The sequence below is a fragment of the Panthera pardus genome, unplaced genomic scaffold, assembly GCF_024362965.1.
Source record: "Panthera pardus isolate Hobbes unplaced genomic scaffold, ASM2436296v1 HiC_scaffold_24, whole genome shotgun sequence".
NCBI classification, from domain to species: Eukaryota; Metazoa; Chordata; class Mammalia; order Carnivora; family Felidae; genus Panthera; species Panthera pardus.
The window spans coordinates 90,471,512-90,486,191 of NW_026526810.1; the positions used below are offsets into that span (position 1 = coordinate 90,471,512).

Genomic DNA, 14,680 nt, shown 5'->3' on the forward strand with positions numbered 1-14,680 from the left:
GTAAGAAGAGTGTCCCAACAACCAAAAAAAGGACAGACTTTCTTTTTAGTTATTTACATTGTAGGGTGGCTGTGAGCCGAGTCGTCTTCATAGTAAAGACAAATCAACCCTGGGTTCCGATTTGGAAAATATGACGGTAAGAGTAACGACCAGGAGGGGTAACCAGGAAAAAGTGCCTCTTAAAACTGGTGCCGAGAACTGAGGCTTACACGTACATTCAAATCCATCCAAAAAATCCCTCATCTCTAAGCAGAGGAGTGAGGCCACGAAGTCTCATCTGACCATAATTTGTACAGAGCTTATTATGTGGTAGGCAATGTGTTAAGAGCTGTGTGTGCAGCAATGAATTTAAAGGTACAGTGCCGAGGCAGCTTCGTATAGTAGAAACAACAGAGATTATAGAGTCAGAAGAGCTAGATTCAAATCCTCAGAATTCCGCTTACTAACAGTAAGATATAGGACAAATAGTAAGTTTTTTCTTGGGTAAACTAGAGATGATAACATACCTGTCCCTACTTCATAGGATTATTTTTGAAAACAAATAATATACTGATTATGGGAGAGCTAAACAAACATTAGTCACTCTTAGTCATTTTAATCTGATTTCGTTTTTGTAAAAATGTTGGAAGGTAGGGGCCAGTATGATTCATGGGCCCAAACACCTCCAAGGATAGATCAGGTTATCCGCCTGGCTTCCCAATTCATCTTCTCAAAATCTGAGTGGGAGATGATGACATTTAACAGAAATAGAGATGTTTGACCTAAATTCATCTTGCCCTTTACAGAGACTTACCTACACTAACTTAAACAGTACTTCACATAACTGGAGAGCACTAGCCTTCTAATAACACTCAAATGTACAAATAGTCCAATACAGCCAAGTGAAAGTGCCTGCTCCAATTTATCTCAACTTGGACTAGGTTCTCAAATTGACAACAAAGCCCTGAAAATACATGTTTTCACTTGTTAATAAGCTTCATGTTTCTCTTCCTGTGTATTTGGTATGAAACCACAATTTAAACCTGAGAAGTGAAACTTTTGTAAATTTTGAAAGCAAAACTAGAAAAGAAATCTAAGTCAATCTGCAGTCTATCCCATTTTATCAACAACACTGGAAATGATGGATAAAGTGAAAATGGTAAACCTATGTAATAAAAATAACAAGAACACTAAAATGTATTATAAGCCTAAGGTGAAGGCTATATCCACAGGTCAATTCTGGAAACAGAATTTATATACCTGCACCAGTGATGGCACTGTTTTATGTCTATCTTCACCAAGATGAAAGTATTTTAAAGACTTCTTTTATAGTTCTCAAAACATTTCTATGAAGACAGAAAAGAGTTTTTAAATAATTTGTCTTCAGCCATGATCCAGAGCATCACATCTACTGTCAGAACCATATTCTTTTTTTTTAGGTAGTCATAAAATAAGCCTACTTCTGCACAGTAAGAAAAACAAATACTAAATACGATTTAACCAGATGATTTATAAAATAGTAAACATCCATAACAGTATACTTCACCTTAATAACACATTTTATTTTCACATAACCTTACAAAATATTTAATTGTTATTGAACTTGATTTAATTAAAATCACAATGATCTGTACTCTTGCACCAGCCAATAAGATGGTATGATGGCAATGCCATGTCTTAGTTCTAATTCCTGACCCTTAAGTTTACAATTTAGCAGTATAGATAGGGTCAGGTGATTCAGTAAGACAGAAATATTTAAGACTTCCTCTGATTACACAGAGGACCTGGCTAAGTCTTCGTTTGCTTCAAGTCTTTGCTCAAATCTAACCTTTTCAATGAAGTGGACCCTGAAGATCCTCTTAGAATTCCCCAACCTGACCCCTCCATACCATCCTGGCAATCCTGATCCCCCTTAACCTGCTCATCTTTTCCTTCTTTCCATATCGTTAATCACCTGCTAACATATTACATAATTTTTATCATGTTTATTGTCTCTCTCTCCTACTAGAATCTAAGTTCCATAAGAGCAAGAATCTTGGTCTTCCTCTTCACAGACCCCAAGGCCTCAAAACAGTATCTGGCACATAAGAGGCCCTCACTAAATATTGGTTAAATGTTAAATACACCTTTCCACCCTGTCATCACCCTGCTCCATCCCAGCTCCCCATTGATCAATGTGCCTCAGCCTAACCATACTCATAGGAAAATAAACAGAGCTGGAAATCTATGGAGGCTCTACTTTAGAGCAGAAGAGGGAGAGAAAAAAAGGGGGAGGGTAGAAGAAAGGGAGGGAAGGAGACTTTAAAAGTATTCCCCGTCTATGTCCCTGATAACCCCATCCTAAATTTTTGCCCTTAATCTTTCTAAATTTTCAATACCTCCCAAATTCTTTGCCTTGATTTTATTCCCTGTGGAATTCTGTCTCAAAATTCAGCAACACTCCTGGTCACTTGGGTGATAAAACAATCTTGAAGAATAATAACTGAAAAGCTATAATCATTCTCAATGGGAGAAAAAAAACAGAAGCAGTGGAAGAAACTGCTGGAAGAAGCAGTGGAAGAAGTCTGTCTCATTTCTTTTTCCTTTCATAGCTAAGCTGCTTCAAGGAGAGTTCTACATTCCCTTAACTTCCTTACTTACCATTCATACCTCAAATTTTACTTTTTAAAAAATTAATTTTAATTCAAATATAGCCGACACACAGCATTACATTAGTTTCAGGTGTACAACATAGTGATTCAACAACTCTGTAAGTTATGCTATGCTCACAAATATAGCTATTGTCACCATATAACACTTTACAATACCACGGACCATGTTCTCTATGTTGTACCTTTCATTCCTATGATGTATTCATTCCATAACTGGAAGCCTGTACCTCCCACTTCCCTTTACCCATTTTGCCCATCCCCTTCCCCCACTCCCCCCTCCCCTCTGGCAACCACCAGTTGTTCTCTGTTTTTATGGGTCTGTTTCTGCTTTTTTAATTTGTTTGTTCATTTTTCAGATTCCACATATAAGTGAAATCATATGGTATTTGTCTTTCTCTGTCTGACTTACTTCACTTAGCATAATATCCTCTAAGTCCATCCATGTCATCGCAAATGTTAAGATTTCATCCTTTTTATGGCTGAGTAATATTCCACTTATATACAGGTATGATATATATACATATATATATATATATACACACACACACATACGTGTGTGTGTATAGTCTATCACATCATACCAATTTATCTATCGACGGACACTTGGGATACTTCCATATCTTGGCTACTGTAAATAATGCTGCAATAAACACAGGTGTGGATATATTTTTTTGAATTAGTGTTTTCCTTTTCTTTGCGTAAATACCCAGTAGAGGAATTACTGGGTCATATGGCATTTCTATTTTTAATTTTTTGAGGAATCTCCATACTGTTTTATACAGTGGCTGTATCAATTTACATTCTTACCAACAAGTGCCTTTTTCTCCACATCCTTGCCAACATTTGTTATTTCTGTTCTTTTTTTGATATCAGCCATTCTGACTGGTGTAAGGTGATACCTCACTGTACTTCTGATTTGCATTTCCCTGATGATTACTGATACTGAATCTTTTGTTCTTAATCAGCCCTTTAGATTCCTTACTTACACGACCACTATGTTGCTCACTCCTTCAAAACATATTGAACACATACTATCTGGGAGGGACTGTGCTAGGCTAGCTGATTCAACAGTAGATGCAAGATCCCTGTTCTCATGCAGTCTGAATAGAGCAGGAGATTGACAGCAACAATGATATGTGATGAATGATGAGTAAGAGGGTAAGAAATCATTCAGCAAATAAACATGACCTTATTTAAGGGACAGAAAAGGCCTCCCTGAAAATGCAGTTTTTAAAAACAAATTTAAAGAGAAGATAGGTGAAAAAGAAGAAGCGGCAAAGTATTCTAAGAAAAGGAAATACTATCTGCAAAAACCTGAAGGACAGACAGTAGAGTGCATATAAGGAACTGAATTAAATTCAGTATGGTTGAAATGTCAGGATAGGCAAGGTCTTAAAGTGTATGATATTCTAAGGCTTTACTCCATAGACAAAGAGAAGGAGGAATGACACAAACTTCAGATTTATATTTTTTGAAGATCAATATATTTTCCTTATTGCAGTCAGAGCAAAGGGGAACAAGAATAGATGCAGGAGATGACAGAGATCTTGATTTCTATGAAATTCTTGATTTCTTTTTTTTTTCTTAATGTTTATTTGTGAGAGAGAGAGGGAGAGAACATGAGCAGGGGAGAGAGGGAGACAGGATACAAACTGGGCTCTGTGCCGAGAGTGGACAGCCTGATGCGGGGCTTGAACTCACCAACTGTGATAATATGACTGAGCTGAGGTTGGACACTTAACTGACTGAGCCACCCAGGCGCCCCAAAACTCTTGATTTCTATGAAAAGTTTCTCTTTTGTTTGTTCTTTGTTTCTTCTCAGACACCTTCAATGTCATTTTCTTCTGCCACCTCTCTTAAGACTACAGCATTTCCTCAACTCTCCTATAAACTCTCTTGGGTGACCTCACCTATACTTCACAGGTACCACCCCATAAAGTGATGATGACTCCCAAACCTGTATCCCCAGTTCATCTCTCAAGTCCAGAGCTGCACTGTGCTACCATCTGTCAGACGTATCCACCTATCAATGTCATATGTTGAAAACCACACACAAGATCCAAACCCACAAATTTATTATTTTCTAATTCTGTTGATGGCAGCAATATAGTCACCCAAATCAGAATTTTAAATGCCACTGATTACTTGTCCTTCCCCCAACTAATCACCAGGTAATTTTGATCATCTTCTAAATATGACTCATCCATCCCTTCCTTTTATCTCCAGTTCCAATGCCTAAATTTAGGCTTATATGAACTCTCATTTGGATAATTCAGTGACTGGTCTTTATACTTCCAGTAACTTTATCTAATCTATCCACTACACTGTGAGAGATTCCCTTCTACAGTGTTTTCTCAATTTATAGGAAGAAGTCCAGATTCTTTGACATAGGTCCGTTATCTGGTCCTTTTCTGCCCAAAAATAGCCTGTGTTCTCCATCTATGACATCTCTGCCAGATTTGGTCACTCCAAATCCCTCAAAATTCATCGTGGCTTCTCAAGATACCAGGTGTTTGCACACACTATTCCCAGAGCCTGAAATATCTTTCCCATCTTGTCCACCTGAAAATCACCCTGCATTCTTTTAAAATCCAGTTAATGTCCTTTCTTCCGTTAATCCTCCCTGGTTCACGTCATACTTCTCTCTCCTCTCCTCCATTCCCCTATCCCCAGTAAAAACAGAGTTGGGTATTTCTTTGACTTCACTTCTCTATTGCACTTACCACATTATAACTGTTTATATGTCTGTTTTCCCAACTAAATTACATGTTCCTTGTTGACAGTGTACTTTCTCTTTCTTGTGTTTGGATCCCCATCCCCTAACATCCAATTGGCATTCAACAAATATTTCCAGAATAAATGAATCTATATACAATGGGATCCTGGAATAGGTTTCAAAGTGCCTCATGCCTTTTCAGAATTGTGACTTCTGGCTTAAGGGAGAGAAAAGGAGGGCATATATAAAAGAGGGATTCACCACAGTGGACCCAGTTCACCCAGGACCCAGAAGAACCCATGGAAGTGATAAAACTACATGATAAAGATTTCCACACAAATTATACATTATTCATAATTGCAAAAAAATTATTTTAATTGAAAACAAAAATGAATCTTAGAAAGATTCACTAAATGGGTGTTTGTTCAACAGACCCTTTAAAAATAGATCCTTCAAAACTGTATTTTTGGATAATATTTAATTACCAGGGAAAATACTAGCCATCCCAATTCAAGCAGAAAAAAGAGATACATTGCAGTCCTAATTTTATATAAATCATTTTTAGAAACATATTGGTTTAAAAATATCAGGAAAGGGGTCCCTAGGGGGCTCAGTCAAGCATCTGACTCTTGGTTTCAGCTCAGGTCATGATCTCACTAGAGACTGAGCGCCACATCAGGTTCTGCACTGACAGCACGGAGCCGGCTTGGGATTCTTTCTCTCCCTCTCTCTTTGCCCCTCCCCAGTGCAAGCTCTCTCTCTCAAAATAAATAAATAAACTTAAAAAAACTAAACAAACAAAAACAGGAAAAAAGCCAAAATAAACTGTTGAATTATTAACAGCATTATCTCTGGGTAATTTTCTATAACTAATGTCATTCAATAATTTATTGAGCATCCATCTGTTATCACACAGTGATGAACAAGAGACATCTATTCCTGCCCTCCTGCAGCTAAACATGTCATACTTGTATAATCAATCAGAAAAAGCAATGCGGGTTAGAAAAATACATGGGCTCTAAATTTATATCCCACAAAAGATAAAAAAAAAAAAAAAAAAAAAAGATTTCTAGACCTTCTCTGGAATGGAGGTTGGGAACAATTTCGATACAGAAATTTCGATAAAGACCACCACAATGGCTTGTACTGTTAACTACGAACTGTATCATGATGCTGTACTCTCTAAATCACTTGACATGTCTAGATCTTCTGTGGACAGAAGATAGTGAACACACTGTATCTCCAGACCTCTTCCTGCTGGCAGATTTAAATATTAACATTAATTACAAATAAAATTTGCCCAGCTTAAATTTAATCTTTATCCATCTTCCACCACATTTCCTTTCTCTTTTGTGTTTCTTCCCCCTGCACCATTTCCTGCTCTTGCCCTATTTATCTAAAAGAATACTTATCCTTTCAACCAGGGAATCGCCAGATTGAGCTCTCCCCTACTGGAGATTCTCAGCAAAGACAGGAGCTTCAGAGGAGATCCGTGTTTTCAAAGAATATATATATAATTCACAAAGATTCTCAAAGGTGTAGTCCTTCTAAAGTTCCTGCTTCCTAAGATACCTGCTTTTCCTGGCAAGAATAAAATCCTGCTCCAGATGGTTGCTGGAGCTGTAATATTTATGAAGAAAAGTACAAATAATACCTGACTACAACAGCAACTAATGTACCTTCATTACTCTTCACTGTTACTATTTTACTAACTTATATCACTGACTGAAAATACTTCTAAAACTTTCAAGGATTTTCAGTTCATCAGAAACAGAGTGATAAACAGCAAAATTGCTCTGAGCTCCAAAACTTCAGCACTACATCCCAAATGTTATATGTTTTTAGGAATATTAAGGAGTAAATACAAACTGACAAAATCCTGTAGGATTCAGAGAGCTGAAAAAGGATATGCTATGAAATATTCTTTCAGAAATATTTTTCCTAGAGAACTCAAATAACTGAAATTTGTACTAAAAATACATGGCAGGATATCATAATAGGAATTACAGAGAAACACAGAGTATTAAGTGCTAATTTAATGTTGTGATGTTGAAAGAATATGCCCAGACAACGAGGTGATAGAATTACTGATAGTTATTCATTCATTCATTTATTCATTCATTCAATCTTCAAATTTTTAGAAGCACTTACTCTATGCCAGCCAGACATAATTCCAGGTGCTGTTAGAAATAGAGCAGTGAACAAAACACATAAAACTCCTGCCCTCATTGAGTACATTAGTGGATTGAAACAGATAATAAACAAGAAAAAAATAAGTAAAAGATGTTACATGATAATTAAGTACAAGAAAAAAAAAAGTAGGAAAAAAAGATGCAGGGTGTAAAACCAAGGGGGGAAGGGAGCAAGCTGTGGCTGTCTGAGGAAAACATTCTGAGCAGAGAAAATAGGAAGAACACATAAAGACCCAAAGGTAGGAAGATGCTTATTATGCATGTTTAAGGAAGAGCAAACAGGCCAGTGTGGCTAGAACAGAATGAAGAGGGGAAAGAGTAACAGATGAGGGGGGAGAGATAAGCAGGAAGGGCTGGGGATTCCTGGAGGAGCCTTTGAGTAAGGTTTTTGTGGACAGGTAAGATAGCAACAGGTGAAAGCGGGGGAGGGTGTTGGGAGGTGATTCCAGGTAATCAGAACAAAGGGAAACGAAAGACAAGGAACCAGGATTTTGAGCACGTTTAGCAATCAAAGGCTGCCCAAGCATGGATGAGTATAAGTGTGAGGGAGCATGAATGTGGGGAGGGAAGGAGATGGGGTGGGGCGAAGGGGGGTGAAGATGATATATGATAAATATTCAGTCACTGATCCTCTGTTTAGGAACTATGGAAGAGAGACACAGGGCAGGGAGGCACCAGGCTAAAGGACAAGCATTAGCTTTCCTTTTAATATAACCCTTTGCTTTTCCTGCAAGAATAAAATCCTGCTCCAGACAGTTGCTTTAGTTATTATACTTATAAAGAAAAAAGGTGGGGATCTTGAGATTTTTGTGGAGAAAACACTTTAAATTTTATTGTAGTAGAGAAAAAATATACAAGAACTGGAATTTAGACTATTTCGTTAATATGAACTAAATTCAACTGATCTCATAGTGAATCATAAAACGAAAATGACTAAAAAGTGGGACTGAGAAAGCAAGAAGGAATTTCAATTTTTCAAGAGCATTCCACAAAATGGCTAACCCATAGCTAAACAATGAAGAGTTAATTACCTCTAATTCTACATAAAGAAGAGGATTCTGTTATAATTATCCATTTTGAATTCAAAGGTATTCACAGAGCAAGAATTGGGACTTGCCTCACAGTTCAATACCCCATACCTAGTACAGCGCCTAGTATAGAAAATTCAAGTGCCCTTTTAATGAATAAAAAGCCTACCCATCACAGTCCATTTCAGTAAAATGACATACACCATTTTGAATTGTTATTAATAGATTCATCATATACCATCATGAATTATTATTATTTATAGAATATTAAAAGCAGAAAAGGAGAAAAAAAAAAAGGATGTTTTCTTTCCATTTTACCATCCATGCAAAACAACGACAAACCCCAGAGGAATCTACCAGTAAATCACCCATATGACACAGGCTATTTCAACTATATGCAGAGGTGTTGTCTGGAACAATGGGATAAATATCATGATTAAATCCAATAAACAAAGCTGTTACAAAATCAAAGGAAATTTCCCTCAATATATCCATATGAATTGCATAACACTCCCTTTTTGGAAGAGAAAACAAAAAGCATATAAGAATGTGAAACGATCTCTTTCCTTTTAATCCTTCAAGAACTCAGTGTATTTAGGGAATTCAGCTTGCTTCTCTATGACTTTTCTTTAATCTCAAATTAAGAGTACCTTACCCTCCTGCCTGTTTCAACTAATGCAAAAGAGTACAATTAAAAAGACAACAGCTCTTATCCCCTCTTGGTCGGGGATGTTATAAATCCCTGAGAGAGGAACTGCTAAAGTAGAAGAATAAACAAACAAACAAACAAAAAAAAAACATCAACCAAATACAAATGATGAAACATCTAGCAGAAAAAGCAGAATTCTACATAGGATAATGTTTGCGCACACGTCATTTTGCTCAGCATTAGACTACTTACAGTTAAACCAGACAGACCCCCTTTCACATGACTTTTTAAATCAAGCTCATCCATTTAAAAGTTTTCTTTAAATGCAAATGCCTAATGTCAACATGCTTTCCCATCGACTGTCTTTCGGGAAGCATTTTTCCATACTAAGACTAGCATCCTCAACTGCAACTCTATATTCGAACTCCCCTCAACAACACAACGAAAAAAGCTTTTATACTACAAAAAAAAAAAAAAAAAAAAAAGGTACGACAGTGGGTTTTGAAAAGGTGTGTGGTTAGTTCTGCATGTTGTGAGCGATCAGAGCAAGCTATGACTAAAAGGCGCTCAGAACTGAGTAAAAAAGGAACCCCGACCCCTTCATCTCCAAGATGCAACAATAAAGGCATCCTCCCTACGCCTCCTACTTCGCTAGAAAGTAGCCGTACTCCCGGGAGCCAGCCGACCGCAGGAAAGGAGCCCGCCGCCGGGCCGGGCCGGGCCTGCCTCACCTTATAGACGTCTCCGTAGGTGCCGCTGCCGACCCTCTGAACGAGCTCGTAGTCCTGCTGCGGGTTCCGCCTCAGGATGTCCGCGACAGGCCGCAGCGGGGCCTCCATCTTCGCTCAGGGCCCGCGCCCCGCCGGTTCTGCCCGCGGCGCCCGGATCGATTCCCGCTAACGAGAACGAGCGGCGCCGCTTCCCAACATGGAGCCTCTGCCCGCAGCTCCGCCTGCACCAGGGACAAGCAAAGGCTACAACCCCGAGCGGCCCAGCCCCTTCCCTTCCGCCCCGCCGCGGGCCGCGGAGAAGCGGGCCTGGAAGGGTCCGCGGCGTCCCCGCAGTCCCGTTCCGGCCGCGGCCCTTCCCCCTCCCGGCCGCCCGCGAACCGCCGGGGCCTGGGGCTGGCTCGGCACCCGAGGGGGGCGGCCCCGCTCTTTGTTGAGCGCCGACCCGGGACCTACTTCCTCGCCGGCGTCCGCGTCCTGCTTCCCGGCGTCCGCCGGCCGCTCCAGGTCTTGCGCCGCCGCCTCCCGCCGCACCGCACGTCCTCTCGCAGGCGGCGGAGGCGCGTACCGCCGCCGCCGCCGCCGCCGCCGCCGCACCACGTCTCCCACCCGGGGCTGCGTCACCGGGTGAAACGTTCCTGGCCAGCGTGGGTCGGCGCCCAGCGGCCCGCCCGAGCGCTCCGGCCGCGGGACCAGAGTGCCGCCCTGAGGCCTGCTCGGGACACGACACCCTCCGGGCCGGGCCACCGCGCCCCCCAGCACCCCCCACGGCCGGCCGCGTCCTTTCGGGGCCCAGCCTCTCCTACCCACTCTGAGGTTAGGACCCCCCCCCCCCCCCCCCCCCCGCTCACCCAGTGAGCCGACCGGCCTCTGCTAAACCGCCCCCAGATCCGTCAGGTAAACCTGGAGGGTGACGGGTAGAGGGAGAAGGGTGGGCACGAGGGCAGCCTTTCCAGTTCAGCACGGGAAAGGTACCGAGGGCACTGGGCCAGAAGTTACCTGGCAGTGGGGCGCCAGGGAAGGAGGTGGGGGAGTGCCGGCTTAACTAAGCCGCGGCACACCCGACTGCACCTTCCTGTTTTGCAAACCATTCCCAGTGGTACCAGCTTGAGGCTGCACTACACAGCTGCGCAACCTGTCTCCTACTGAGTTTTTCCACATTTCTGAAAGCCTGAATTCCTAGGAAGTCACAGTGGCCTTTATCCCTGTTGGGCACACGCAGTGCGTTGCCCCGGGGATTGCTCCTTAGATTGGATGAGGAGTTCTTCAGAAGCTGAAACAAAATCAAGAGACCACGACCTGATTCTGGCTCTACTTCTTCCTCAGTAGGTGATCTGGGACAAGACATCGTAGTTGACAATATCTCAATATAATTATCTGCAGCTTGAAGAGGATAAGGTTTTGCATCTGACAGCCAAGCAAGTGTTTATGAGGCATTTTACGGGATTACAAAGAGGATTTTCAAATATAAGAAGTTGTAAAATACTTCACAGTGCATAAAATATGGAACAGGAGTTCAAGGAAGTAATTTGGCTGGTATTTCACAAGCTATTTTGCAGTTCTAGTTCCAGGGTTGTTTGGAAGGTAGAAATAAAGTTGCCAGGTTTATGTGTACTGGTAAAAATATTCCTAGAATCCAGTAGAGGTTTTGAACAGGAAAGCCAGATGAACACTCAGCCAGTGCATTTAGTAACTGAAAAATCACAAAAGAGCAAGTTACAGATGTTGGCTTGTGGTTTTGAACATCCAATTCAATTCTGTTCTTGGGCAATATACTCCTTGTTGATTGTTGTAATTAGTTGTATAATGTAGAAATTAAATTTACACCTTAACAGGACAAGGAATATATGTATTTTCTTGTGCTCCATGCACAAAGGGCACTTATTTAGGGAGTATAAGTAAGCTCAGACTTACATGCTCTATGGACAAAGCCTATGTGTTTGCTGCATTGAAAAAATTGTTGAAGAACAGTTCCTTCTTTCAAAGCTTCTTGGCACTTGTTTTGGTGGGCACATACTTTTGGCTTCAATGACTCAAAATCTTTTCAAATGTTCTATTGGTATCCTAGTACTTGTTTGCTGTCATAGATTCTTTTTTTTTCCCTTTGACCCTATAAGGGTTGATCCTATCTCTAGTCTGAAATTTATTCTTATTTATACTTGCATTATTCCAGAGAATTTGAGGCAGCATACAGAAAATACATATTATAACACAAGATAAAAGTAAGTAAAGGAAGAAATAGGTGTGATGTTAAAGAGAGGAAAAATAGGATACCAGAACAATGCAACAAATTGGCCAAAGTAGAGGGTTTTATAGTGTTTTTGAGATCACCACGAAGCAATTGGTCAAGAGAGGCACTTCTTGTGCTGATACTAAGACTTTAGAAAAGTTTACTTCATGGGCCTTCATAAAGTGGAAAATTTGAATTCCCAGTTTGAAACAAGGATAAATGTCTGATAATCCTTCAAGCATGTTATTCTTGAAACACAGTGTTTGATATGAATTGGGCAATAAAAAGTTTGAGGTCATAAGCTTCAACAAGACTCTGGAATGCACATGTTTTATGTTTCCAGCAATGGCAGATCCATATGCTTTGACCATCAACCCAGAGGTACGTAGCATGGAAAAAGTTGAAATTCTACGTGGTGGTTAAAAAATGTGTCTGCTATAATCATTACTTGTACCACAATTGATGCAAAGAGGAAAACATTTGCTTTATTCTAACTCCAAAGGAATCTTAAGGATTTAAAAATAGTGGTTGAGTTCATTTAAACAAGATCAGTGAAATCATAGCTGGTGGGTTAAATATTACATGATTGGTAGAGAAATTCAAATTCAATTTCCATGAAATAAACATGTGGTATGTAAATTTAATCTTACCTCCTAAATAAGCACATAGTTTTAGTAATAAAAAATAATATAATAATAAAGAATAATAAAAAATTATAGCTAACAGGAATTTCTTACAAGCTACCCAGCTTTATAACAAGGTATGGAATAAGGAAAAATATGGCTTGGTAGGTCCTCCATCCCAGCCTCATTATCATATATTCTTTGTGTCTCCATAATGTCTTAAATGCAAATATCTTCCAGGTTTTACTCTTATCTACATAATAACCTGTAATGGTTTGCTCTCTGCTTTGTAGTGTTTTTCCATTCTGTCAAATTTCTTTAGTAAAATGCTGATTGTAATCTGTGGCTTCTGGTTTCAACTGGACATAAAATTTTTTAACTTCTACATAGGTAAGTTTCCCAATTACTATCCAAAACACAAAAGCTAATTAAAGCTCTCAAGTATGACAACAGATCACAAGGACAGTTTTTGTCTATGGAACATATAGGCTTATCTTATATGATCTCCTGATGAACCTTCCAGCATAAACTAGTTGCAAAATGTAACCCTGTGTGATTGAGCTTATTGCCCCATAGGTTTGTTAGATATAAATTAATTAAATTTTGGAAGACATCTGCCATAGTTATGATTTATATTTTCAAATAGTTAAACTATTCTTTTTGTTACTAATTAAGGTCAGTTGTCTATTGAGGCAAAAACCATGTTTTCAAAGCAGAAGAATTCTATCTTGTTCTGGATAGCAGTAGAACATGGATCTCATTCAGAATCAGTATCAGGTCATCATGATGGGAGTTTCAATAAAGAAGAGTTGGGGGCTCCTGGCTGGCTTTGTCAGTGGAGTATGCGACTCTTGATCTTGGGGTTGTAGGTTCAAGTCCCACGATGGGTGTAGAGATTACCTACAATCTTTAAAAATATAAATAAATAAATAAATAAATAAATAAATAAATAAATAAATAAAAATTTAAAAATCAAAAAAGAAGAAGGAGGCAATGCACATCTCTTTTTAATACAGCTTGAATTGATCATCCAATATGTTAAAATGATGTTTTTAATTAACCTTGATTCCTAGGGTGGATTTTAGGTTTTTATGAGATTTGGTAGTAAGGTTCCTGTATTCGGGACAGCTTGGTCCTTTCTGCAAATTCAATAGCTAAGAAAAAACTATAAGTTATAAATAATCTTGTGTTGTTCCTTATTGATTTCCTCACAATATAATAAGTGTAATACTCAGAAGGGATGCCTAAAGTTTGCTTGCACCTTACATAATCTAGTGTTCTGAGAACCCCAAATGTATAGAAGAAACCACAGTGCCTGACTGTGGCCTTATCCTACAGCTGTATCACTCTTAAAGGATTCTAATAAGCTCTTTTTTTCTTTGCCCCTTTAAGACAAGGATGATAATGGCATTCCACTGTGGCTAGTCTCGGGGTGTTTCACTATCTCTTATTGGTTCCTTTAATTCCTTTAACCCTGTCCTCATTTTTATAAATAGTCCTTTCATTAGATTCTCTTTCTGTGCTATCTCTTTCTTGCCAGAACCCTGATTGATAGTTACAGGAATTGGAAGTAGCCTCAGGAAAGAAACCCTTGCTTTGTGGGATGGTATTACTCACATATCTGATGATTACCTGTATAAACTTCTTGCCATGAAAAATGAAACAATGGCACCACAATTGCTGAAATAACCATCAATAGTGGCATGAGACGGAGTGCTGATGGAAGCCGTAGCATTGGAAGACCAGTCTCTAGCACTTAGCTCCTTTGATAGTGATGATTGCTGAAATCATTGTGTCATTTTTTTCTGATTGCCTCTGGGAGAATATGTGAGGAAAAAAGACAAATGGCCTGAATTCCAAACTTGAGGCACGAGTAGAAAATCA

At 39.6% G+C, this 14,680-nt stretch overlaps 2 protein-coding genes across 5 annotated transcripts in view; one reads left to right on the forward strand and one right to left on the reverse strand.

Moving 5' to 3' along the window:
- Positions 1-10,161, reverse strand: part of MAP4K5 (mitogen-activated protein kinase kinase kinase kinase 5) — a 110,066-nt gene extending 99,905 nt beyond the window's left edge. For 3 of the 4 annotated variants that reach the window (XM_053889400.1, XM_019451855.2, XM_053889402.1), the window contains exon 1: positions 9,947-10,161. In XM_053889400.1, the coding sequence (XP_053745375.1) occupies positions 9,947-10,054 (108 nt within the window). In that variant the 5' untranslated portion in view covers positions 10,055-10,161. The remainder of the gene's footprint in view (positions 1-9,946) is intronic. The other variant, XM_053889401.1, reaches the window with a different exon arrangement.
- A 619-nt stretch (positions 10,162-10,780) lies between these two features.
- The window catches only part of ATL1 (atlastin GTPase 1), an 83,672-nt gene continuing 79,772 nt past the window's right edge, over positions 10,781-14,680 (forward strand). The window contains exon 1 of the mRNA XM_053889403.1: positions 10,781-10,840. The gene's annotated coding sequence lies outside the window, so the exon portion shown is untranslated. The remainder of the gene's footprint in view (positions 10,841-14,680) is intronic.